Source organism: Acipenser ruthenus, chromosome 3 (assembly GCF_902713425.1).
Source record: "Acipenser ruthenus chromosome 3, fAciRut3.2 maternal haplotype, whole genome shotgun sequence".
NCBI lineage: Eukaryota > Metazoa > Chordata > Actinopteri > Acipenseriformes > Acipenseridae > Acipenser > Acipenser ruthenus.
This window is the reverse complement of record NC_081191.1, coordinates 38,384,273-38,412,149: the sequence shown is the minus strand read 5'-3', so window position 1 is coordinate 38,412,149 and position 27,877 is coordinate 38,384,273. Positions and strand designations below refer to the sequence as shown.

The following is a 27,877-nucleotide window of genomic DNA, read 5'->3' as shown; positions in this document are numbered from 1 at the left end:
ATTATTATTATTATTATTATTATTATTATTATTATTATTATTATTATTAATTACTTAGCAGACGCCCTTATCCAGGGCGACTTACAATTGTTACAAGATATCACATTATTTTTACATACAATTATATTATTTTTACATACAATTACCCATTTATATAGTTGGGTTTTTACTGGAGCAATCTAGGTGCCTGGCTCAAGCAGCAGACTGAATCCACGACCCTCTAGTCAAGAGTCCAGAGCCCTAACCACTACTCCACACTGCCGCCCTATATTAATGCAATATAGGGTTAACATGTATAAAAATAGACCAGTTCTTGTTTTATAATTATGCTTATTTAATTCCCTTAAACACCTGTATGATATGCACATTTGTGTAATCTGTGTATAACCATGGGCTCTATTCTGATAAAATGGGTGCAATCCCAAACACAGTGGTTAAAGTCAATCGTGTCTGCCCCGCAGGGAGTGGCTTCTCCAAAAGTGCGATTCTGATAAATTAAAACCCACTGCAAGCGCAGTTAGTTGTGCAGTGACAGCGCCCAGCCAGTCTTCAGAATACCATTTCAGCGCAGTGTTTTTTTTTACGTCTTCACAGAATCAGGGGCAATCACCATTCGCACTTGCACTCGCGTTTGTGATGTGATCAGAATACAGCCCCATATGTTTCTTATTAGCTAAATAAATCTGTATTCAAAAGTTAACAATGGGGTAATCCATGGCTACTCACTGGCCATGGCTGCTTTCTGCTTTTTGCATAGTGTGCTTCAGTTTGCTCCCTTTCTGACTGATCCTGACTTTCTTCTTCACATTGTATTCCACTATACTGAAGAAAGATATTTCTGTAATGCTCCCTGTTGTTTCCTGACTTCTAGTTTCTATGACGCTTCATCATATATAATCATTCACTACAATACAAGGAAAGGTCAAATAAAATGAGATCAGTTTTTTCTGTATGTGTAAGTTTTAGTATGTGTGTAAGGCTAGGTTCACACTAGACGACCTAATAAAAATTAAAAATGGCAACCATTCAGACGATGTAGAAATAAGGCAAACACACATACTGTATACATATAAATACCCAGAGACACATACAGTACCTAATACACACAAACATACATTCATAATACACACAGAATGTAATACAGTTGAATGAGTATGTTGCATTAAAAGATCATATGAGGTAAATCTATATAATGCTTAATATGGTTGAATCATGTTAAAAAATAATCTGGACTCGGAATAGTCACATACTACAAATCCAAAATCCAATACTTTTGGTTCTAATATTATCACACCATGTTCAATAACTTTACAACACCGCACAATATTAATGTGGGTGTAATAGTACCGGAGACCACCAATATGGTTCAAGGAGTCCACTACACTCGCTGTTTACTTCCTCGGTTATAATGTCTTTGTTTAATGTAACTTACTCGCATTCTGCACTTTATAAAATAAGCCAGTTCACAGAGGGCAGGAAAAAAAGAACATAGGTTTATTTTTAATTTCACACAAACTGACTTTAGATTCTTGATTGCACATTGCTTTGAAAAATATTCGAATAAGCGCAGTGCACGGGGGCTTAAAAATACTGCACAGATGTTTGTTGTATTTGATTTGATAAACTTAAAATCAAGAGCTGAAAAGAATTAAAAAAGGGTTCATTCTGTATTTCCATGCTTCAGAATTCCAGTATACACCCCCTTTTTATTTCTACCCCTTACCGTTTAGCAGGCACTTGGCATGTGTAACAGGGCAGAGGCTGAGCATGAACTGGCAACCACAATGCAAACAAGCCAGACATTTCACCGACAGGGGACTCGACAGAATCTGTAATGGCAGTGAATCACACAACACTGTCCATTACACATGGAGCTCCGATAACTAGGCCTACTGAATCTACAGTATTTATAGCAGCCATGTACAGCAGGAGCACTAAAGAAACTGCCATTTGAAACTGGATAATTTTGTACATATCTATATTACATACATTTTAAATGTCATTAGACATAGCCACTTTAATTTATATTACGACTTATCATGCCATGACATCTCAAAGCACTTCCCAAAATACCGAGGAAAATAAAATAGATGACAGTGGCAGCATCTTTAATTTCTCCAACAGCCTGTTCTTACGTATTTTGTCACTGGATACACTATATACATAGACTAGCTACTAGCTTTGAGCAATTAACTAATGTACCTCTGCTGGCTAGCATAAAAAAATAAACACTAGGTATAATTTATTCCTGTAAATATGTGTTTATTGTAAACACATGTACAACAAAACACATTTTCTCATACCAGTATTCCAGTACATAAGATATATTTTTAGGCCTAATGCTCCTAATGTTAAACTCTCACAGCTCTGAGTGCTCATCAAAGCATTAGACTGAACCAATCCGAGGCACCACGTTGGTCACGTGACACCATTAGTTGCTGGATTTTTAGGCAGGCACCGTGCGCACTGCCCACATAGATCATGGGGATGATCAATTTTCAATTAAAAAATGTAACTTAGATTTTTGACCTCTGAAGTCTACTGCCTGCGGGGGGGCACAACAGTGTGGCCACTGGCCACCCACGGGGATGGGGTTCACGGGAGCTTTGGGCCGGCCCTGGACAATGCAGCTGACCATGTGAAAATGTTGAGAATCCAGTTTCATTTTCCTTAACTCGTTATTGACATTTTTCTCAATACCTCAACGTTTGGCTTGATTGTGTATTAACTTTTCCTTTCTTGCTGACAGCTTTTGTGGGATCTCCTATAAATCTAGCATGCAATTAAAGCTTTGGAGGGATCTTGGAAAGAAATAGTAAGTGATCATTTTTCATTTAAAAGATGTTGCTACAAATTAGGCATAAACAAAAGTTTGCTTTGTTTTGGCTTGTCAAACAGCATGTTCTTACTAATATTGTATGTATGTATTACATACAGAAATTAGAACCCATTATATATTAATACAGCAGCATTTTTAAAAGTATATAAGAATATAAGAAAAATATACGAATGATCCCCAATGCTTGTCGAGTTCCTAGTATCTTATTGATCCCAAAACTGTATCAAGCCATGTCTTAATGGACTCAGAAAAACTAAACAACTACATATTTCTGTATGCAAATGATAATTTATAAAAGGTGTGTTTAAATTTTAATTTGGGGTACATTTTTACAATGGAAAAAAAAATACATATGTTTTATTTTTCTTCTCTGTAATGAGGACATGAAACAAAATGAAGAACTGTTTCACAATGACACTTGAAAGAGCCAACTAACAAACTGCATTGCAAATTGCCAAGACCATACAACTTTCACAGCCCCATCAGCAATATACTATATTTTGGGTGGACTGTGATGTGTTGGCATCCACACCCAAAAACAAGTTCAAAGCTGAAATGACAGACTTCGTATAGTCAACCAAAACCCTCAAACTAGCCATGCCAGTTATGTCATGGATCACCTGTCTGTGGTGACTACGAAGAACCCAAAAGAACCCCCATGTAAACAGCACTTGTCTAAAATAAGCCATGCGATTACTCATTTAAAAATGTATAAACTCCCTATGAATAAAAACACAGGCACACAACCTTGATATAAAGATTGCCTAATCAGATGGTCCCTTGAGACAAAACACTGCTTGAAATGGGTTCTTAGACAAAAATGACCATATTAGGGGTGTAACGATTAACTAATGTATCGCCATATGTATGTGATGTATCACAATACAAGTGATGGTCCTGCTAAGCTATTTGTATAACGCATAACAAGATTACCATTTATAACTTAGTTAAAAGACAACAATGAAATGAGATTGGGAGAGTATGTATTATACCAACTATAAAAAAACACATATTCTTCATTCAAGACCATTTGGTGAACTACAGTGAGCTGTTGTGCTTTTGGTCTTGTATCTGACTACAAAGGATAGATACCTCCATTACAATGTATCACGTGAAGAAAGTATCACGATTCATTAATAATACACTGAATTGTGACAACCATAATTCATATTCCTAACTATAACGTCATTTACAAACAACATAACCAAAAATATAACGTGAAGGAAACCAATGCTCGTATGAAAAAAAATAAACCACATTCTGCTGTACAAAGCAGCGTTTCTCTCCATTGTTTAGAATGTAATTTGACACAAAACTGGCTTGTTTTAATGCTGAAAGATGTCTTTACTGTAATAATATGTCTGCTTTTTTCAGCTAATTCAAAACAAAAGAATATTCAAAGATGAACCACCCATGTTTGTCCGAGCAATAGCTTGACTGTAATTAAGAATGTTCCTCGGAACAAAACACATAGAGCAAGCAGCAATTTCACAAACATGCTTTGGCTGTGGTGTCCAAATCGTGGCTGACAAAGCTACTGTAATAGCTGGTTGAACAATGAACAAACCATGCTGCAACATTGTTTAAAACACAATTGTAATATCTGAGATAGTTATGTAGGATGAAGCCCTGGACATCTCAGACTGAAGTAACCACTGACAACATAATAAGATGGCCATAAACAAGTAATATGTTTGGCTGAGAAGTATGGAGTAGACCCAAAACACCCAACTATAGGACTTTTTAAAGGTGTGGGGGGAAATGTGAAGGGGAGGGAGAGGATTGGAGCTGCAAATCTCCCTCCCGACCCAAGACGGCGCTAAGCAGAGGTACTTGCATGCCTGTACCGAGACAGGTCGGCTTGGAAAGAGGGGCGGAAACGGAAGTCAGCCATCTTGGTGCAGGGCGGAATGACCATATTAGGGGACAAGATTGTGCTGCATTAGACAACTGGCAGGTGTGCTGAGTTGCACTGATCATGGGGTGGAGTCTATTTCTACCACACCGAAAGTGCACCATAGAGCTGAGATGGACTCGCTCTATTGGGACCTATGATTTATAGTTTTGTTTCTTTCAACTGTGTTCCCCGTCAATAAAGTACGCCCCTCTACCATTGTCGGTATTGGGGTTGTTTGCACCTGTACCCCTGACTCTGTGACGTCTGTTCCACCACCACACCCACCACACTGTCACAGGAAAGAATAATACAGGTGATGTTTTGGCTGATAAGCCTCCCCAGGACCTACAACAGCTTAGAAGGAGCAGTCTGTTCAATAATACTTTCTGGAATAATTAGTAAGCCCTGCAAAAATGATTTAAAGTAAAAACAAAAGTTTACATAATAGGATATTAAACACACAAGGAATTAAATAATCAGGAAATGCAGATTGTATAACTAAAAAGGATAAAACGCTTGAAATTGTACTTAAGTTAAAGGAATCAACAGACAGCATTTTTCAAATACTATAACCCTTTTTATGTTCCCAAACTACTACTTGTCATTCTATTTCCACAGTGGCATCCAGGGAGGAGGGTGGAGTCGCAGATGGAAATGCCAGTGCCTACTCCCACAGGAAGCTACACTCCCTTTTTAACACAAGCACACACACATACAAACACACATCAACATGCACACAGTAGGCCTGCAGTATACAGTACTGTAAACTCTACTAAAGCTTGTGTGCTTCATTGTCTTTCCCTGGTTATCAATTTACAGTATATGTTGTGGCTGTTGTGAATACTATGACTTCCCAAAACCATTTAAATAGTTTTGGTATTATTTGTATCTATCGTTTTAACCTATACAAAAACTTGCCCCATTGTCAAATAATATATATTGATATGTGTTTAGCATCACTTCTAACCTCCAGCACACTTTGAATATACTGTATATATAGTCAGTTAACTCGACTGGTGGATAACGCGACGCTTAATTCGACAGTCTTGGTCCCAAATTGTCTCCATATAAAATATATGCTTCCTGCCTCTTATTTTTAACTCATAACTCGACACTTATTACCGGTACCAAAGATTCAGTCACAGCTACCAAGTGCAGCTGGTTATAGTATCAGTGCACAGTGAGTCAGAAGCGAAAAAATTAGTCCTTGTTCAATTGGCTTTAAAGCTCAGGTTATTCGGGATAACAATCTTGTCAGCAGAACTTTCAAAGCCTGTGTTTTTGCATGCGACAATGTCTGATCTCTGTGTGAAACTGTAAGTTGTTTATTATTGTTTTTGTTCACTGAATTAATTCTGTATAATGTACACTGGTTAACTTTTTTCTATTTATGTTGTCAAATTAGACAGTACAAGCCAATACCTAAAAGTATAGTGCACAGTTTGTGGTTGAATTGTTTTCGTAAAAATAAATCTGTATTTATTTTATTAATTCTTATTTCAATCGAACTATACGAGTTGTACCAAGTGTACTGTCCAGAAATGTACTGCTGCCCCTTTAAATAATACAAAGTATCCAGTAGCACAAAGGGAGTAAGGTCAAGAACCAAGAGTACGGTGTCCATATTAGGACATCTTCGTACATCAGGCAAAAAGGAGTCATTATGTGCTTCCTCCTCTGTAACTCCCTCCTCTCTCCTCTGAATCTCCCTCCTCTGAAACTCCCTCCTCTAAAACTCCCTCCTCCCTCCTCTGAAACTCCCTCCTCCCTCCCTCATAATTTTTGCTGGTCTGAAGAGATCAGCCAGTAAAGAACCTTTTCCAACTTTTACGCGTTTTGATTGGTTAGATTATCGGGAGACCAGATACGTAATTGAATGGGGCGTAGCTAACTAAACACATTCAACGTTTGAGAGCTGAAAAAAGTAATAATAATAATAATAATAATAATAATAATAATAATATATCTAAAGCCGAATAATTATCATTTTAGTGAGGTAATGACTGGATTTACAAGTGGATTTACAAGAATGTGTACTTTTAAGGAGCAAAAACGGTTGGAAACGGTTCTTTATTGGCTGATCTTTTCAGACCAGCAAAAATGATGTGGGATTGAGGAGGGAGCATGGAGCATGACGGAGGGAGGAGGGAGTTTCAGGGGAGGGAGATTCAGAGGAGGGAGGAGTTACAGTACTGTACTGTAATTGATTCATTCACTGCAGTTCTTTCAACCGTTTTCATAAGGACATTTAACAAAAAATACACTTGTAAATACTGTAATACTGTGAACGTGAGTTCTGTTACTTATATGTAGAGCCCCGTGAAATTATTTTTATTTTTTATAATTTTCTGTTATATTTTTCACAAATGTCATTTTATTTTGTTTTAGTTTTCACAAGATACACATTAATAAAACAACTCAAATAGATGTATATCAGTAATAGTATAGTATACATCAAGCTTTAACTACATATATTTTTATTACACATTATCTGATTTTTTTTTATTTTTTATAAATTTAGTCGTTGGCAATTATTTATTTTTATTTTCTCCCAATTTGGAATGGCCAATTGTTTTATTATGCTCAGCTCACCGCTACCACCCCTGCGCTGACTCGGGAGGGCGAAGACTAACACACGCTGACCTCCGAAGCGTGTGCCGTCAGCCAACTGCTTTTTTTCACACTGTGGACTCACCATGCAGCCACCCAAGAGCTACAGCGTTGGAGGACAAAGCAGCTCTCGAACAGCTTACAGGCAAGCCCGCAGGCGCCTGGCCAGACTACAGGGGATGCTGGTGTGCGGTGAGCCGAGGACACCCTGACCTACCTAACCCTCCCTCCACTCGGGCGGCGCTCGGCCAATTGAGCGCCTCCCCCTGGAAGCTCCCGTCCTCAGTCAGCAAAGGAATAGCCTGGACTCGAACTCGCGAAGTCCAGACTATAGAGCGCATCTTGCACTCCACATGGAGCGCCTTTACTGTATGCGCCACTCGGGAGTCCCCCGATTTTTTTTTTAACATTTTGACAACAGACCTTAAACAGAAAAAATAATTTAGTTTCCATAATTTCTCATTAGTGGCAGTAACGGTAACGTACAGTCCACCACTCTTTTTACTTAACTGCCTATTTATAGTAAATACTGCCCATGCCCTCTATAAAAATTCAATAAAATTAAAAATATATATTTACACTGCCCTACTGGGTGCAGTGTGGTCCAGTGGTTAAAGTCCAGGGCTTGTAACCAGAAGGTCACCGATTCAAATCCCATATCTGCCACTGACTGACCCTGAGCAAGTCACTTAACCTTCTTGTGCTCCATCCTGCAGATGAGATATTATATCAATGTCCTATTGTAAGTAACTCTGCATATAATGCACAGTTCACAGCATACCTCTGTAAAGCACTTCTTGATGGTGGTCCACTATGAAAGGCACTACAGTAAATAAAGATGTAAAACTTATTTGCCTTTTATTAAGCACAAATATCTTTGTGCTGTACATGTAATTAAGTAATATACTACTAGCAGTGCAACAGGTCGCCAACATTTCTGGAGCAAAATAGGTTTTATGGGTGTGATTCGCCAAATATTTATGGCTTTACAGTATGTTGTTTAAATATAGCTGATACAGCATAAGTAAATAACTAAACAACAGAAATGTTTTTGAAGTTCATACTGTTTTTTTCTTTCTTTTGTAGTATGTTTTATAATTCATTTTCTGTTTAGTCAGAGAATTGCCGTTCAGCAGTTTTTTCATTCAGCCATTTTATCTTGTTGTTGGAGTGGAGGTAGAGGGTGTTCTTTTGAAAATGGGTGGGACTGACAGTGATGTGAACCAATCACATGACAGATGAAGACTATTGCCTGGTGGTATATAGTAGGCAATAGTTCAATCTATTTTTCCTCCTATGATGAGGTTTTAACCAATCACAGGCCATCATATATATATATATATATATATATATATATATATATATATATATATATATATATATATATATATATATACTTTACAAACTATTAATATTGTATGCGCAAAAACATCACCAGGTGGCATTTTTCAGGAGAAAGAGGTCTTATAGCATTAATGTCCACATCATGCTCAATCCAGCTGTTGATTTCAATCAGAGCATCAGCATTGTTGCAACAGGGAACATGATCTGGCAACACTATGATGCTCAGGAGACCAATCCTTTTTCTCATGGCAAACACTGCAGTCAAAGTTAAGAAATGTTACTTTATTCCAAAGATGATTTAATAATTTTAGAAATGCAAATCATGTTTTTAATTGTTTTAGAAAAAAATGTAGTCTGTTCTGTAATCATTTAAGCTGGATTTCATTTAACCAAATACATCATCTCTAACTTAAATCATACATTCTGAGGTAAAAACTATGTGAGGTAGATACATATTTTGTCTATAATGTCTTCATTTTGACACTGATAACCCCCTCAACCACCCACCCCCTGCCACAAGACAGACATCTAAAAAGGGATTTATCATTAATGATAAACCACTGGGCTTAATCAGGCACTTCAAGAGATATTATAAAACTAAAGGGTTTCACTTTTAAAATCAGAAAATACATCACTTTGGTTTTATTTAAGCAGTTCATTAATATTTAAAAGCAATAACTCTGCTTTGCTTTGAGTACTCTACAGGCATATCAGCAACCCGTCCGATCTCTGCTTCTCTTATTAACTGCCACATAAAGCCCAAACACAAGCTGCTGCACAGTAAAATCGAATTGAAAACCCACAGTCTTATTTGATCATCCTAACACTCATCTAAAAAGCCTTACAAATCAGAAAAGGTTGTCTAAGCTTGTGACTAACAGGCTGTCTAAGCTTGCAAAAGTGGTGTCTTGAGAAATCACCAATGCTACACACAGCCAGCTCATATATATGTTTTTTTTTTTTATCTAAGTAAATGCAAAAAGACAACTATTACTGTAATGCCTAAATACAATATATAAAATATATGAAAATCAGGATTGAATTTGTTATATTTTCCCAAGCACTTTGTATCTACAATAGAATAGGGCTGTGTTCAGAGGTCCGATGAATCAGAAATACTATAGTATGTATTAAAGACAGCAAATATGCAAAAATATCAAATATCTCCCTGCTTTATCTATGCTACAGGCTGCAGCTTGTTTTTGCTGTTCAAAACAGAATGTGTTTCCCTAGCATAACAGGAAATATGCCAAACTATTCTGCATGATTTTATTCTTGACCCCTGTGAGCATATTTTCTTTCATTCTTATGATATATCATATTGTTCGATTGTTTTAAACACATGCAACCCCACAATGTCAATGAACGTGGTGGATGGGGGATGAGAAATCAGACGCTAAGGTTATTTTTGTATTGCTGTCACATTTTTGCATTTATTAATCATTTTTGTATAGCTCGCAGGAGAATGTATGGGTGTTATATACTTGTTTTATCTCAGGTGCACAGTATACTTGGGTTACATTTTTCTGTATAGTATATTACAGTATTTTTGTGTATTTAGGAGGTCCATTATACAAGAGATGCATATTATACTGTTCAAGTGGAGCACATCATACAATCTTATATTACGAAAATTATAGCATGTAAAAAAGTATAGTACAAGTGCCTCCACTATATCCCATCTAACAGGGATCCGCTAATGACTATCTTATGCAGTCTTGTTACATCAGGGCACCCTCTGTATATGAAGGGCTATTATTATTAGTACACCCACTCAATTTGCCCTCTTTAGGGAGACACTGAAAAGCAATCCATCAGGAAAAAAAAAGAAAAAATGACTAAGCTTGAGCAGCTCTGAGTTTTTCACTTTTACGAGATCACATAGGTACCTCTTTCTTTTCTATCCTTGGTGTCGCTCCAGGCTGCAGATGGTTGAAAATGCTGCCTGAAATGAGTGTGTGTTTGATGGATTACTCTTTACACCTGACCCTTTCTTCACACCAGGTGCCAAAACATGAGACGAACAGCACAAAGCAGGGCAGCCCAGTAGGTCTACTCACTATCTGGAGTACGCTTCTTCAAAGCCTTCTGTCCTTCCAGATGGCCTTGTGAGGAATGCAGCAAATGAGCTAAGAAGTGATCTGACTGATGAACAACGGGGGGGCATGTGAAAGGTAATGCTACCTTTTATTTCTTAATGTATGTATTTATTTATTTATGTATGTATTTATTTATTTATTTTAAGAGCTTTACATTTCAAGACAAATAGTACCTATCTTCTTAATTATTTGCTTTATAAATATGATAAACGTTTATAAGGCATATTAATCCCAAATCTCCATAGACAGAATCCATATTTCTTACAAAACTATGTGTTACACAGAACCTGAAAGTAGTGTTATACAAAGAGCTCATTACAGAAATTGCTAAAACTGCAGGTCTTTTTGCACGCCTGCTTTTCCACAAACAGCACCAACAGAATTAATACTAATCCAAGACACACTGCTCTGCTAACAGTTTGTGGAATCTTAATTCGGGCTCTTCCAGAAACCTCATCTTTGTGGACTGTTGCCTGACTATGAATAAGATACAGTCAATTATTGCTGATAGAGTTGTTTTCAAGATCAAACTACATAGCATTGATCAAGCCGCTGGCTTATAATTGAGATCAAACTGCATGCATTTAATGATCGGGTGATATAAAATATCTGTTTATATTGTGCACTATTCATTAATTATGATGTATAAAACAAAATGTTATTTGGTAGTGTGGTTTTTCAACTAACTTATATGTTTAAACAAAGGATTGCTTGATTGACATATTACAGATATACTGCATGTTATAATTCGGCTGTATGATGAGGTAGCACTGAGGTAGGTCATATGAGTGACTGAAAGTTTATTGCACTTTCTCTCCCCTATAAAGCAACACACACTTCCAAATCCAGATTTGTGTTACTGCCCACAGTAGTTCCTCTCTTCTCCAGTGAAAATAATAATTTAGCACAGCAGTTCACTGAAGCAGGTACAAGCTCTTAAATACGATTCTTTTCAGGATCAGTTCTTCTGTTGACACAACAGTGCAGAAATGATCTGGCTTTAAATGCATCTACAACCGGTATTACCTGCACATGTTCCCGGGGAGCGTTCTGTTCAGGCTTCATAAGGAAAGCAACAGACTAGACAAACAATAGGCAAACTGACACTCTGAATCTGTTACTACTGCCTATAGCTAGCTTTTTCTGGGTTTTTGTTTAGGTTTCACCAACTCTAGTGCTAACCAAGGCTTTCATATCAATTTCCTTTTTCTTTCCTTTTTTTTTTTGTTTTAACATGAATTCAGGATATGCAGATATTTCCAAAGCAACCCTATATCCAAATTGCTAAATCCTGGTGCCTGTGCTGTACAGTAGGTAACACAGCTAAACTAGACAATTGCAGTACAATTGAACTACAACACATAAAGAAAAACAAAGCTTTTAATTTAGTCGTCTATAGAAAATATCTCAACATTTGAAATTGAACCGTGAAATAGAAGCATAGAACCTTTTTGAGAAGATCTTCAGAAGAATATCAGTCATAGGAGTGCTTGTAATAATATTTCTTACGCTGATATGAGCTAAGAAAATAGTTAGCACTGCATTAATTTATCACTGGCAAAGGCAACGAAGACATCCCAGTTAAAACTTGACAACCAGAAATAATTGAAGCTCATTTATTAAATTCAAAATCACTTTCACTCTGCAACAGATTCTGGTAAATATAAGCCCAGACGTGATTATGCATAATGCATGCACAGTCTACAGTGGCATAGGCTTCTCTGTCTATATCTGCTTCTTCAGCTACAACGTTCTGCTGAAACGTTCCCAAGCCCTTTTGTTCCCTGCAATTCAAAACACTGCAGAAATTCTAGCTCGAATTGATTAGCTCTGTAGTTTATCATTCATCCAGAGGAGCTGTAACCAATAGAACATATTTAAAGAATGTGTTTAATTGAATCTACTTTGTATATATCACAAAATAAACAAGACATAGGGGGGTTGAAATAACCTTTACAGCTGCCGATATAGCAAATGTTTTGTGTCTTGAGAATGAAGGACAATATGAGTTGATGAATAAATAAAAAAAAAAGTACAATCTAATCACTATGTATCACTAAAAACTGCACATGCCATACAGTGCCAATCCATATAAGAATCATTATAAACTCCTTTTTTTATCTTTCAGAATCAATCTGCACTGAAGCAGCTGGTAAGGCAAAAGTTTCTGTGCTATTGAAAATCAACTGTATTACAGCACACTTCTCTGATTCGGAGTACATCAGTCCTTAAGATGCTTGCTTTAGGGCGATATATAAAAAAAAAGAGATGTTTCCTTGTGTGTACCTACAGAACAGAGGATATAGATTTAAATGGTTTATGTAAAAATGAATAATAATAATTTAAAAATAATATGTAAAAATATATGCATATGGTTTTACATTACCAAAACTCAAACTGTTTATGTGTTACAGTATTATTTGGTTTTGGAGTCATTTTTAGCTAGAGAAATTAATAATTTTTTACACATACAATTTAAAAAAAAGCTAAAATTCAAGCTAAAATAAATAAGTGTTTAAACAACCGTGCCTAGAAAACAGCCCACTCATAAAGGTTTGCAGATTAATTAACTGCACAGATTCCTAAACCTAAAAGAACACAACTTGATACCACTAAAAAAACCCAGAAGAAAGCTTTCTGTTTTCTCTCTAAAATAATATGTTAATCAATATTCACTAAAGTTAAGCCAGCACTCAAAGAGAGATATATATTTGAAAAGTTTGCATACAATAACATAGCAGCCTGGCTCCCACAGAGGTAAAGACTCCCTCTTTCAATTAAAAAATAAATGAGGTTTTAATGCAGTTTAATAACAAATTATTATTTACTCAGCTTGGTTGCTATCCCACGGGCCATGGTAAAAGATACATGCTATGAAGCAGTCAACCTAAAGCCACTTGGGAGCATGCTGAACACTCACAGAGGTAAAATTCAATTAAAATTGACCTTGAAAACAACAAAACAAAAATGGTGAAATGATTGGTAAAATGCCTGTTGCAGCATAAGGGGAACTAGAGTACCTTGGATTGCATGGACCGCAGCTGTACACTGGCTCTGAGTGCCACACCGGATGCCAGGGAAGTAAATCTATTAAACTACAAATCAAGAGGAAAAAGGCTAGCAGCAGCAAGTTCCAGCCTGTCAACATTACTGCTTTTTAATTCAGCTGACACACTTGACATACAACAAAGAAAAAAGTGACGTTCTTGCTATTCTAACGCTTCACAAAAGCAATCAAAAGAACATACAAAACGTGCATGCTTTATAAACCCTCACAGAGCAGTTGAAAGTCATCCCTGACATTAAGAGAATCCTACAAATTCAAACCTTACTCTTCCGGTCATCGATTTGAACAATTAGCTGAGCATTCATGTTATCTAATACAAACAAGGGTCATTAATTTAAAAAAAAAGCAGAAAAATTTACTGTGCTTGCTAGATGACTGCACATCCATCATCCATTAAGTGCATAATGATATTATATCGACAGCGTGGGTCAGATGGAGCACGCTAGAGGGATGTACAGCACCATACCTTGGTCTGGAGATAGTGAGGGTAATAGTATGTGTACTGAGGGTACATTGGTTGCTGTTCTAAACGTTTGCCCATGTAGCTGGAATCTCTATCTCCGTCGCAGGGAACTCGCTGACAGTGTCTAGTAACCTAGCCTCTTCTTTTTAAACCACTATTCCTCACAGTGCAGAATGACTGAAGAGGTGACCAGGACTTCCTTGATTTCTGATGCTTTATAGTTTCAACACAGCTTCAATTCTCACTCTCTGATTTTTTCTTCAGTTGGACACACGGAGGCGATGGTGAGAAGGACGAAAAGAGAAACAGATGGGGGATTCAATTCATTTACAGCTGTCTTTATTTCTTTTTTTTTTTCTTTCTTTCCTTCCTCAGCGCCAAGCTCCGTTTAATAGCTCTGTATGCTGGTCCTAGAAAGTAGTAAAGAACTGTACTGTATGTTGTTAGCAGATCCACACATGCACACGGACAGATACAGTAAACAGTAGCAAAATAGGGATAGCAATAGTAGTCGTAGTGATAGTTGTTGCTGAAATGTAAAAAATAGATATAAACTCCAGTTAGTTAGTGGAATGAGGAAGACAGAACACCAGTAGTCCAGACCAATTAAACACAAATCACTGCAGCCAAGCTTCTTCTGTTTCTTTTTTTTACTCCTCCCTGTAGCCTTCCCAGCTTAGTCGCTGCTGTCTCCTTCACACAGTGGCATGGTGTTTAGGGCTGGTCTTGTCTTTCATTCGGACCACCTCCTTCCCAGCCGGTAGGAGGGTCTTGAGCAGTAAGGCTGCAGTATTTCCTAGCAGAAGGAGCAATGAAACAGCCTGCCTGCTTGTGAGCAAATACAAGGAGCCCGATTCCCTCTGCTGGCAGCTGGGGGATGCACTACTCTGTTTTCCTAAGCTAAAGCACTCTTCTCATGCAGACACTCACTTCAGCCTATCCTCCAGCATGCACTCAGTTTATTTAGTCACATTTCACTGCATGCAGTCTTATGCTGACAGGGCACTTTGTCTATGTATGTATGCATTTGTTTTTCATTATCTTGTCTGTGTGAATGTAGTACTTTCAAAAGCTATGGGGCACTGGCTACAGTCAGGGAAGATGCAGACAGGCACAATGAGAGCTTCACCTTACTGGTCTACAAGCTCACATCATGACCTGAACACCCCCAGCCATAGAAGTCACAGCTGTGTATCTGTGTTACAAGATAACAAAATGCAATTTGATATTCATGTTCTAACGGTCCAAAATCAACGTCCTATAGTATACTGCAGTAGTAAGTTGTATTATAAGTATTCTATTCATAAAAAAAAAAAAAATCTATATGACAGTCGTATTGGGTCAGATATTAATGTCAAAGTCACAGACACATTTAGCCTGCAGTGTTTATAAATATGTTCCTCAAGTGGTCTAAAAGATATTGTTTGTGTGTGGCAACAACCTTGTAAATGTGTTAAGGGTTAATTCTTTTTGAACGATACACATAAGCAATCTTAACTTTGAGAATCATAATTTGGTTAACCCCAATTTGACATAAGCCCTCTTAGGTCATAGGTCAAAATGAAGGTGACAATTGCATTTTCCCCAGTGAGTTTCCATGCCACTGAATATATAACATCTATATCTGAAACAGTTAATGAGATATTAATTGGTGAAGACGCATGGATGGCTGGTTCTTTTTCTTCTTCAACCGTGAGCCTGTGACAAACTGGCTGAGTGGGAACAGGTGCAGGAGTGAAGCAGTGCGGTAATTAAACAGACAGAGCCTTGTAATCCAGTTTGGAACAGTGAACTTTATTTTATATTTCAGGTCTGATGACCTAAACAATAATCCCCCGGCAATACACAACAATGTGTACTGCACAGGGTAAACAATAATGGGATTGTAGTCCCATCTAATAAACACAATATCTGACCCACAATAATACATACACAGTCACCAGTCCTGGGTGCATGCAGTAGTGCTCATGGTGGGTGACAGAGTTTATTTAGTGACTATTGGTGAAGTGACGTTCCGGCTTAGTGCTAGCATGTCGACAGCTCATTAACTGTGTTAACTGTCTGGTAATGTGCAAGACAAGACAATTACAAGACAAAACAAACAAAACACTCACTGTACTTTTTTAACGTATGGAACGGGGTCTCTCACAGTCCTCAGTTTATTTAAAAAAAAACTGTGTGAAGGAACAGATTACTATTCTCCATCCCTTTATATGCTGTCACACATGACCCCTTGGTAAACAAGTGCAACCGCCTCTCCAATCTGCGGCTGCCACGTTGTTTCCCTTCCGGGTCAATGCGTTATTGCAACGGAGTCTCGCCCCCTTACTGGCTGGCCGACTTCCCTTGAACCCTGAGAAAGAACTGTCAGGCCAGCCCATCCAAGGAACTCTGTTCTCGCTGCTTAGCACCCTCACAGGGCGGGAGGGAGATTTACAACCAAGAATCATTGTATTTCTGTTACACAGCCTCTGTGCTAGTGTGAGTGCTAGATACCTACTGTATGATGCTAACTCTGATCAATGTGCTGTTCGCTCAAAATACATCAATGTGGTAAGGGAATGCAAAGGCTTATTTTAGTTTCTGTTCTCAAGAGTGCATTGGTGTCAAACGTTTTAAAATGCTTGTATAATCTATTTTGACTGTAGAAAGCTACATTATTCAAAGGTACTCTAGAAATGCAGTGCCACATAATGCTAGTTTTGACATTGCTGCCTCAAAAGGCACAAGCTTTAATATGAGTAGAAGAGAGCAATAGGCCATTAAAAAAGCAATAAACTTGAAAAATAAAATGTTCTTGATTATAACAGGGCCTATTCCTTTATTTTAGTCTTTATTATACTATTTCCAATTATCCTGTTTTTTAATGGTCAGTGCACACACAAATTAAGTTTGCCCCTGATTTTCTGATTCTAAGTGGATGTGTAGTGAAGTAGCTAGTCCCCTCATTTCCTCTTTATAGAGCATGATGAGCTCAGTGTTCTCAAGTATCTTAACCTTCAGGTCTTCTTCACCATGCATTTAGAGCATGCATACATTTGGTTTTAGAGTTTTGAAGCCAACTTGGGAATGGAAATTGAGCTTAGATGTATGTATATATATATACTGTATATATGAGTCAGTGCTTGGAGATTCTGGCCTAGCACTCAGCACCAGCTCACCAAAGGTCCTTATCACCAAAGGGCCGGTAGTCTACACTGTGGTAGTCCACACGAGGACAGGCCAATGTGGACCGGCTGCAAAACTTTCTACCCAAGCTTCGAACTGAAGGATCCAACTCCAGACCAGGTTTGCATACATTTCTTTCTTTTTCCTTTTCTCTTTATTAGTTAATGCTCTCGCTCCTCCTGTACCTGTCTTTTCGCCTCCCTCTCAACACCACCCTCTCCCATTACCATTTCTACTTCCTTTCCTCTACTGCTCCCTACCATGACTAACTTTAATATCCCTGTAATCCTCTCTTCTCCTTCCTCTCCTCTGGCTTCTCCCTGCAGCTGCAAATCTAACCCTAACCTCATCTCCCTGCCTTGCCGCCCGCTCTCTCTGGCACCCTCTGGAATTGTCGCTTGGCTTCCAACAAAGCTGACTTCATCTCTGCCTTTGCCTCTCACCTCTCTCTTGACTTCCTAGCTCTCACTGAAACCTGGATCTCCCCTGATATCACTACCGCTCCGGCTGCCCTTTACTCAGTCTATGTCCTCTCCCACTCTCCTCACCCCTGTGGATGGGGTGGGGGAACAGGAATTCTGCTCTCTCCCTCCCTGCTCTTTTCTGTCCCCCCTGCTCTCTCCTCTCTCTCTGTTAGTACCTTTGAGTTTCACACTGTTGAAATCACCTCCCCTTGTTGCCTCCTCCTCATTGTTCTCTACCGCCCTCCTGGACCCCTTACTCACTTTCTTGACGAGCTTGACTTCATCCTCTCCTTCAACATCCACCTGTCCAACCCTAACCACTCTGCTGGATTTCTTCCCCTTCTTCACTCTCCTCATCCCCCCTCACTCACACAGCCGGCCGTCAGCTGAACCTCGTCTTCACAAGGGACTGCTTGTCCCCATCCCTCTCAGTCACTCCTCTCGACATCTCTGACCACTACTTTCTCTCCTTCTCTCTGTCACCCGCATCCCTTCCTGCTCCACCAACCCCCTCTGTCACCTTCCGTCAAAACCTCTACTCCCTCTCCCCCTCTGTCTTCTCCTCTGCTGCTCTCTCGCACCTCCCCTCTAACGACTCCTTCTCACAACTCTCTGTTTTTTTTTTTTTTTTTTTTTTAAATTTAGTCGTCGCCAATTATTTTTACCCCGGTTTTCACCCCAATTTAGCATGCCCAATTATTATCTGTATCCCCGGCTCACCGCTCGCAACCCCCCCGCCGACTCGGGAAACGGAGGCTGGAACACGCATCCTCTGAAACGTGCTCCTTCCAAGCCGTCATTTTTCGCACTGCAGATCCACAGCAATGCCACCAGACCTATAGTGCCGGAGGACAACACAGATCTGGCAGCTCCGCTGCAGAGCCACAGGCACCCTATCGGCCACAGGGGTCGCTGATGCGCGGTGAGCCGTGGATTCCCCTGCCGACCTAAGCCCTCCCTACCCGGGCAGCGCTCAGCCAATTGTGCGCCGCCCCCTAGGAACTCTCGGTCACGGTCAGCTGTGACATAGCCTGGATTCGAACCTGCGATCTCCAGGCTATAGGGCACATCCTGAGAGGAGCGCCTTTACTGGATGCGCCACTCGGGAGCCCTCTCACAACTCTCTGTTGACACGGCTACCTCAACCCTTTTCTTGTCCCTCACCTCCTGCCTCGACTCCCTTTGCCCCCTCACCCCTCGACCTGCCCGCCTCTCCCTGCCCCAGCCCTGGCTCTCCTCCATGCTCCGCTCAGCTCATACCAAACTGTGCACTGCTGAAAAGAAATGGAAGAAAACCAATCTCCCTGCTGCCTTGGATCTCTATCTCTTGCTCCTCACTTCCTTCTCTTCTACACTCACCTCTGCCAAACGCTCCTACTTCCACTTTATCATTCAGTCTTTCACTAACAATCCCCGTAAACGTTTGCCCACCTTCTTCTCCCTCCTTAGCTCCCCCCTCTTCCACCCTCCTCCATCTCAGCTGATGACTTTGCATCCTTATTCTCCTCCAAAATCACAGACATCCGCAAACTCTTCACTACCTCGCCTCCCTCCCCACCTATACCCTGTCCTGTGCTAACTCACTCCCTATCATCCTCTGCAACCCATACTATTCTACCCTCCTTCTCCTCCTTCTCGCCCCTCTCGGACTCCGATCTCTACTCCCTACTCCAGAGCCATAAACCCACCACGTGTGCTCTGGACCCCCTCCCCTCTCACCTCTTCCAAGCTGCTGCCCCTGCTGCCTTTCATCTCCTCTCTTCTCAACACCTCTCTGCTCTCTGGTTGTTTCCCCTCTGTCTTCAAACAGGTCTGCATCACCCCCATCTTAAAAAAAAAACCCTGCCTGGATCCCTCATCCCTCCAGAACTACCGTCCTGTTTTCCTTCTCCCATTCCTCTATAAAATCCTCTCTGCTTTCCTGTCAACACATTCTCTGCTTGGCCCCCTCCAATCTGGTTATCACCAGGCACACTCCACTGAAACTTTGTAAGGGCGTTAATTAGTTGATGATTCAAATAATATCATGTTCGGTTTGCTTTTTACTTTGTTATTGGTTGGTGTGACAGGGTGGACGAGTGGTGACATCACGGCAGAAGCAGGCACGAAAATAAACTGACACCAATACTGCAGTTCAAAAGAAAGAATCGGCTGGCTGCCGTTTTATTAAACAAAATAACAAAAATAATTAAAAGGTTTTAACAAAAACACTGCTCACAGAGCAAAAGAAAATATTTAAACAAAAACAGTTCTCGAACACAAAATAACTGCAACACAGGTCAGGCTGGGCAGATTGCCTTCACTGTTCCTATGTTTAATTTCTTTTCTCCGTCACTCCTCTAGCTCACTCTCTCCTTCTGACACCCACCACCAGTTGGAGAGCTGCAGGCTTTTTATAACAGGTGACCATCTCCCGATTAGCAACAAATTAAATCACCTAATTAATTTGGGAGATGGCCACCTTCTGCACGAGTTTTTTTACTTGTGTTGTGGATGGGGCTACCCATCCACGCTAAACAAAACAAATACAAAACAATAACAAAACATACGGCGCTCGCCGACATAAATACAATAAATCATCAAAATAAACAAACACAAAATAACACAGGGGCGGAGGGGGAACCCTCGTTCTGAAAATAAATAAACAAATGAATATACAGGGCACCTCGCCCTGTTACAGTTGGATATGTGTGTACAGTAATATAAATGGTTGAATTTGCCAAACTCGAGAACTATGATCAAAAAACGTCCCTTTTTAATGTAGTCTGCAGTGCAATTTAACACATACGTATTGTTCATTTGTCATACTGACTGCATTATAGGGTACATACATTTGCGCTCATGCTGTCGAAAACTTTCCTCAAGTGCTGATGGAAATGACACAACGCATTACCACCCTCCCCACTCTGCAAAGAGTGTTGCATAGCAACGTGCTATAACTCCACCCAGATGTTAAATTAAAAGTAACCATTTTCTGAACTTTCTGTAGACAAGTGCACTTAGTATGCAATTTAACTGGCACTCAGAATATTGAAAAGCTGGTTGACAAATACAAACAAATCCTGATCCTTGGTCAAGTAAGGTCTTCTGGGCAAAACATCATGAAGGAGATGGAGTCCATTGTGAGCCAATACAATAACTACAAATACTTAATTGCAGAGAAGGTCGAAACAAAGTCATTGAAAATGTTTCAGGACATGGTGACTACAAAATGCAGAACAGTACAATGTGGTTTCACAACTGGTGCATGTATGTGCAACATTTCAAGCTTCAAGTACTGATTGTGAGTGTGGCTTCCACCTTATGAATAACATAAAAATGAAATCACGAAACCGATTGGAAGAATATCACCTTGCTATGCTTATGTGGAGGCTGTGTGGTCCAGTGGTTAAAGAAAGGGGCTTGTAACCAGGAGGTCCCCGGATCCAATCCCAGCTGATGCATAGTTCACACACCCTAGTCTCTGTAAGTCGCCTTGGATAAAGGCGTCTGCTAAATAAACAAATAATAATAATCAAATCTCATCTGTCAAGTGGTAGAGAATAAACCTGGACAAAGTATATTATCACTGGAAGAGCGGGAGAGACAGAAGAGAGGAACATCTGAAACAGAGACAGTCACCTTGTCCTCCATCATCTGGTCTGTCATCTACAGACTCTGGGTCTCAATCTGGAAGTTCTCGTTCCTCTGGTGGCAGTGCTTACTTCTGAATTTTCTAAAACCATTAATTTATTATCCATTATTTTGTACATTTGTTCTGTTTGTTATATACACTGAATCATAGGAGGTTGACATCACTAATTAAGAAGCTATAAAAATGGAAACGCTAGCTCGTTCATCTGAACAGCTGGGGAACATAGCAATGGTTTGTATTAATTACATGTTTATTTAAAAATGAGTATTTTTCTGATCGCCCCTATAACATCACTCTGCAAACCACATCTGACAACGCTACTGAAGCGTTATTTACAAGTATAATAAAAGTAAAACTGAGTCAAACAAGTGAAGCACTGCTGTTTTATTTCTATGCAAATGCATATCAATTCATTGCTTTCACATTTTATTTTAAACATTAAAAAAGGAAAAACTATAAACTGAATTTAGTACTAAAAACAAGTTTCAATACTATTCTCCAAACAGCAGGCTGTATTCCAGAGTGCTGTTGGTCCTAGTTTTGCGCTTACATTTGTGTGGATATTTCCCCCAAAACAACAACGAAGATTGACAGCTTATGACGTTTGAAATCAGTGATAATACAGTATCACGTCTTTCTGAACAGCTTCTGTACAAGTTTAAATTTCAAATGAAGTTAACTCAGGTTCCACCTGTAATTTGTAACTTGCCTTTCTTCTCAATGAATTAATTTACTATTTTAACTGTCTTATCTCTTCATACAAGGGCAGCAGTGTGGAGTAGTGGTTAGGGCTCTGGACTCCTGACAGGAGGGTTGTGGGTTCAGTCCCAGGTGGGGGACACTGCTGCTGTACCCTTGAGCAAGGTACTTTACCTAGATTGCTCCAGTAAAAACCCAACTGTATAAATGGGTAATTGTATGTAAAAAATAATGTGATATCTTGTAACAATTGTAAGTCGCCCTGGATAAGGGCGTCTGCTAAGAAATAAATAATAACAATAATAATAATAATAAAAATAATAATAATAATAATAATAATAATAATAATAATAATAATAATAATAATAATAATAATAATACAACATAAAACGTTTTAGTGAATTTAAAAAAAAATGGTATTGTTCAAAATTGAAGATTATATAACATATTCTAGACAAAGATCTGCATGCAGCTCCCAACAATTAGGCACAAAACCCCCGGACCAGGCACATGCAGATAAGAACTTGAACTTGAAGCATATGTGGAAGTGACTAAGTAAGTGTAAAGCACGGTCAGCACATACTAGCATAGAAACAAAAATGATATCCCAATTCCCACAGTATATAATACGTAAAAGTTAAATACATTCCTATTTTCTTATGATTTTTCTTTTTACATTTGCTTTAGTAATTTCTAAATATTGTGTATATAAAATCAGTGGTCTGGTCACAAACCCAAAATAAATTGTACTTTTCTTAACTTTAATATATGGTAAGACTAGTGTTTCAAACATATATTAACTGTCAGTCCCACCCCTTTTCAAAGGAACACCTTTCATCTTCACTCTTCACAACAAGAGAAAATGGAAAAATGGAAAAAAAACTGCTCAATAGCGATTCTGCGACTTAACAAAAAATGAATTACAAAACATACTAAAAAAGAAAGATGCTCCAAACACTAAAATGGTGATTAAAATGTCACTGTTTTCTGAATTTCTGAAATTCAAACAAATTCAACTCAACGAAAACAAATATGACGGGCGGGATATAAACTGGATTACGCAGCAGTCAGCAAACCAGACGGAGACGGAGAAAAACTTTGCTAACTATAAAGGTATGAACAAAAACATTTTCTGTTATTTATGTTATTTATTTATTTACTTATGCTGTATCAGCTATATTTAAACAAAATATATAAAGTTGTATTTACTATCCAACCTTGCCTCACTTATTTTCTTGAGTGATTTATATATTAAATATGTACTGCAGCCTCTCAGCCATAGTGGAATATAAATGCCCCTCGAGAAGATTATTGTTACCTCCTGCGGCTTCGGGCATTATAGCCCCGTCTTCTCTCGGGTCAATAATCTTCCATTATAGCCCTCCATATAAACACAGTCACCTCCAAAATTATTGGCACCCTTGATAAAGATGAGCATATATTTTATGCTCAAATATATGGGAAAACCATATTCTTTATTCTAATACAATTGCTCAGAGAAAAAGTTTTTTATTAACAAGTAATAAAAAATTTTCTCAAAAAGATAGGTGTCAGAATTCATAGCACCCCTAAAGATTCTTATAAATAAAATCAAACAAAATTAAATCTGCATTAACCCTTTGCAGTCCATTTATTAAGTGCGCGTCAGGTCCAATTTATTTTCACACGCGCAGTTAATTTTAGACGCGCTGTTTAAAAGTATTTTTTTCCACAGTCAAACAGGTTTAAAAGGCCCTGCATATCAACAAAGCACTCACTAGGCATCTCCAGCCCCGCCCCACCCTTTCATTCGCTATAGCTTTCACCTATGTAAGAAATAAATAATAATAAAAATAATAGTCGTACATACCGATCAAGCATCTCCTGATCACTCGTTGTATCACCAAACACCTCAATAATAAGTCATTATTTTATTACTATAACATCTGAAAAAAACTCTGCAAATGTCCGTGATATTCTCTGAGCGCTAATGCAGTCACAGCCAGCTTGTTTCCTTATGGCCTCCATTATCAGATGCCAGGGGCAAGTATGACTATTCATGAGATACGCCCTTTCTTTTTTTTTTCGGCTTGTCTCGGCTCCTGTCGCTCCCACTCGGCCATTGAATGGTTTTCTCGTTTTTCTCCGGAGAAATAACGACTAGAAACCCGTTTTTTGCGTCTTTTTGATGATGTCGGACAGGGTCCGACATTGGACCAGATAGGAATAATTGCAATGTCGGACCAGGTCTGACATAGGACCGCAGAGGGTTAACATTCTACTTCTTTGAGTTCATCTCAGTCTTAAGTAACTGCATTGTGGCCTTCCATGGCTTCCTGTTTCACTGGGTTATAAAAATGAGGTAACATGCATATGAAATCCATTTGTCATCCATCACCATGGGGAAAGGCAAAGAACTCACAAATGAAAAGAGACAAATGGTTGTTGACCTTCATAAATCAGGCAATGGGTACAAAACAATAGCTAAAAACTAAATATACCACTTACCACTATTAGGGCAATAATTAAGAAGTTCAAAATCACTGGAACAGTGGTAAACTTGCCTGGTAGAGGACCAAGTGTATCTTGCCCCCACGCACAGTGAGGCAGATGGCTCGGGAGGCAAAGTGAAATCCAAGGGCCACAGTTGGAGGATTACAGAACTTGGTTGCATCTTGGGGTCACCAAGTCTACAATTAGACGCTACCTCCATGGCAATACTCTATTTGGAAGGGTTGCCAGAAAAAAAAGCCTTTATTGAGAGCAACCAACAAACATAAGCGCCTGGAGTTTGCTAAATGGCATTGGCACTTCGATTGGAACCGGGTGCTATGGTCAGATGAGACGAAAATAGAGCTCTTTGGCCACGCACACCAGCGGTGGGTTTGGCGTCGAAAGAAGGATGCGTGTGCAGAAAAGAACCTCATACCTACTGTAAAATATGGTGGTGGATCTTTGATGTTATGGGGCTGTTTTGCTTCCACTGGTCCTGGGGCCCTTGTTAAGGTCAACGGCATCATGAACTCTACCCAGTACCAGGACATTTTAGCCAAAAACCTGGTTGCCTCTGCCAGGAGGCTGAAACTTGGCCGCACGTGGATCTTCCAGCAAGACAATGACCCCAAGCACACATCAAAATCCACAAAGAAATGTTTAATTGACCACAAAATCAACATTTTGCAATGGCCATCTCAGCCTCCGGACTTGAACCCCATTGAAAACCTGTGGTTTCAATTGAAGAGGGCAGTCCCTAAGCGCAGACCGAAGGATATCAAGGATCTGGAAAGATTCTGTATGGAGGAATGGTCTAAGATCCCTCCCAATGTGTTCTCCAATCTCATTAAACATTATTGAAAAAGACTCAGTGTCGTTATCCCTGCAAGGGGAGGGTGCACAAAGTCCTGAAAACAAGGGTGCCAATAATTGTGACACTTCATTTTTTTTGGAAATAAATTTATAATTTGAGAAAAGTGTAATTTTGGTTGATTCCACTGAATCATTAATAAAGTCAAATATATATATATATATATATATATATATATATATATATATATATATATACCATTGCATGAATATATAGGGGCTGAGGGAGCCAGTGTTTTCTCCAAATCTTGTTGACACAGTGAATTTTACCACACACATCAAGGTCAGAGGGCTCCGACAGTGGTGGCCTGAGAGACCGGGAAGTGGGAAGTAAGTCTGTGCTGACAACTGCAGTCACCTCCCCCTGGGGACCAAGAGGCCGCGCTGAGAACAAACTCAATCAAACATGCTATATTATCTCTGACAAGACACCAATGACAACATGTACACACATCCATCTAGCTGCTCCTCAGGCCCTAACCTTCTGTCTGTGTGGGCATATCAGCAGATGTAATGTGCAACGTTGTTTATATCTTACTGTATGGTTATGTGTTTTGTAGTTGTTGGATATATTATTGCCTGTTCCCTAGAGCACTCCTGAGATAAGGTGGAATGACAACCTCACTGGGTTTATACTGGGATTTGGGTTTTCAAGGAAAAAAAAAGATTAGAAGATACCCTGGGTTTTTAAGGGGGAAAAAAAGATTAGAAGACACAGTTACCCAATAATGTACAATATCAATGCACTAGCACTGAAATCACCACTAGCGGTTAATGGAAGCACAAGGGTAACTATTGAACAGTGTATAGCTATTGATATTAGAATGGTACCATAGTGGTACAATTTACATGTTTTTACATATCACTGGTATTGTAGCATAGCAGGGGTAGGCTGGAAGGGACAGGATAGATAGCAATGGCATTTGTGAGAATTTGGCCAAAAGTCTTTATCAGATAGTCCTCATTAATTAAAGACCTCTGATTCATACTTTTAGGACGGCAGTATACAAATAGTTTTTGTACAATGTCATTTAGTTAATTAAACTTGAGAATAATGACTGCTCTAACCTGAGTTGAACTGTGATGTTTATAATAACAATTAGAAAAAGTATTCTGTAGCATCAGCCAGTTAGCTTCCCGCTGTAGCAGACTTCAATCAGAGGGTAGATGCCCCTGCTACGTCATAGCATCAACTGTGAATCAAATTTAAAATCAATCCCTGCAAGTACCGACTTTTTCATTTGAACTCAGTTCACATCTATTGGCCAGAAAATATTAAACAATGATACAATTGATCCAAATGTATTTTATTATCCACTAAAACCAGCCAATCAATGCTATGTACTGATGAAAGCAACCAATCCTGTACCCACAATTACCGAAACAGCCTGTCAGCTTGACTGAAGCTTTGCATCTTTGAACAACAGCAAACTGAGACACAGACAGTTCTATAATAGTGCTCCATGTCCAGATAAACAATAAGCAACTCTCCCAATGTGTAATCCTTGTTTGTTTGTTTTTTTTATTAAAAGTTTTCCTCAAACTTCTCAGCAGAAGGGTAAATCTAGGTTTTAAAATGTTGTTTCAAAGAAAATAATGATCATTTTTTTTTCTAATAGCGATAGTGCCCTCTCCATGAAGCTCTATTGTGTAGTAGTGGGCCCTGACTTTTGTTTCCACCCTCACCTTTGGCTCAGGACACATCCACATGGTAGCGCCTTCATCGACAGGCACTATCACAAACATTATGTCCTCTAATCTGGGTTCTATTGCTTAAGTAGTTCCAGTATATAACAGTCAGTGTCAGTCAGTCTGATGTTACTATGAGGTCATCGGGCACATATTAAACTAATCAGCACCCTGTACCCAGTTTAAGCATGCAATACATATTGTAAAGAGGTCTAAAAATGAAGGATTTTTTTCCAATATATTACCAGAAAGCGTTTCCTATACTGACCGCTGATCCATTTTCTCCACTTACAGGATGACTGCTAATATAAGTAATTGCCACTCAGAATCTCAGCCTCGCATGTTAATGATGTAAAGGATCAAATTAAAAGGGAGAAGCTGTTTGCATGCCCTAAAAAAAAATTGCAACAGACAGTGCTTATTTAGCACCACCGCTTTTCACTTAGGCACCCAACATCTACCAGACTTTTGAATGCAATCAACCTTAGCTGAATTTGAACCATTAAAAGACACATTGCTAAGGGTCTATTGTTGGAACATGTACTTAGCAAAGAAAGAGATT

At 39.0% G+C, this 27,877-nt stretch overlaps 1 protein-coding gene across 5 annotated transcripts in view; it reads right to left on the bottom strand.

Annotated features, from left to right (window-relative positions):
- LOC117394419 (RNA-binding motif, single-stranded-interacting protein 3) overlaps positions 1–27,877 on the bottom strand; it is a 445,596-nt gene that overhangs the window by 267,371 nt on the left and 150,348 nt on the right. For 2 of the 5 annotated variants that reach the window (XM_033992668.3, XM_059012901.1), the window contains exon 1: positions 14,323–15,043. The exons of the other annotated variants lie outside the window; for them this stretch is intronic. In XM_033992668.3, the coding sequence (XP_033848559.1) occupies positions 14,323–14,397 (75 nt within the window). In that variant the 5' untranslated portion in view covers positions 14,398–15,043. Of the gene's footprint in view, positions 1–14,322; positions 15,044–27,877 lie in introns of those variants that run through there. 5 annotated transcript variants of the gene reach the window in all.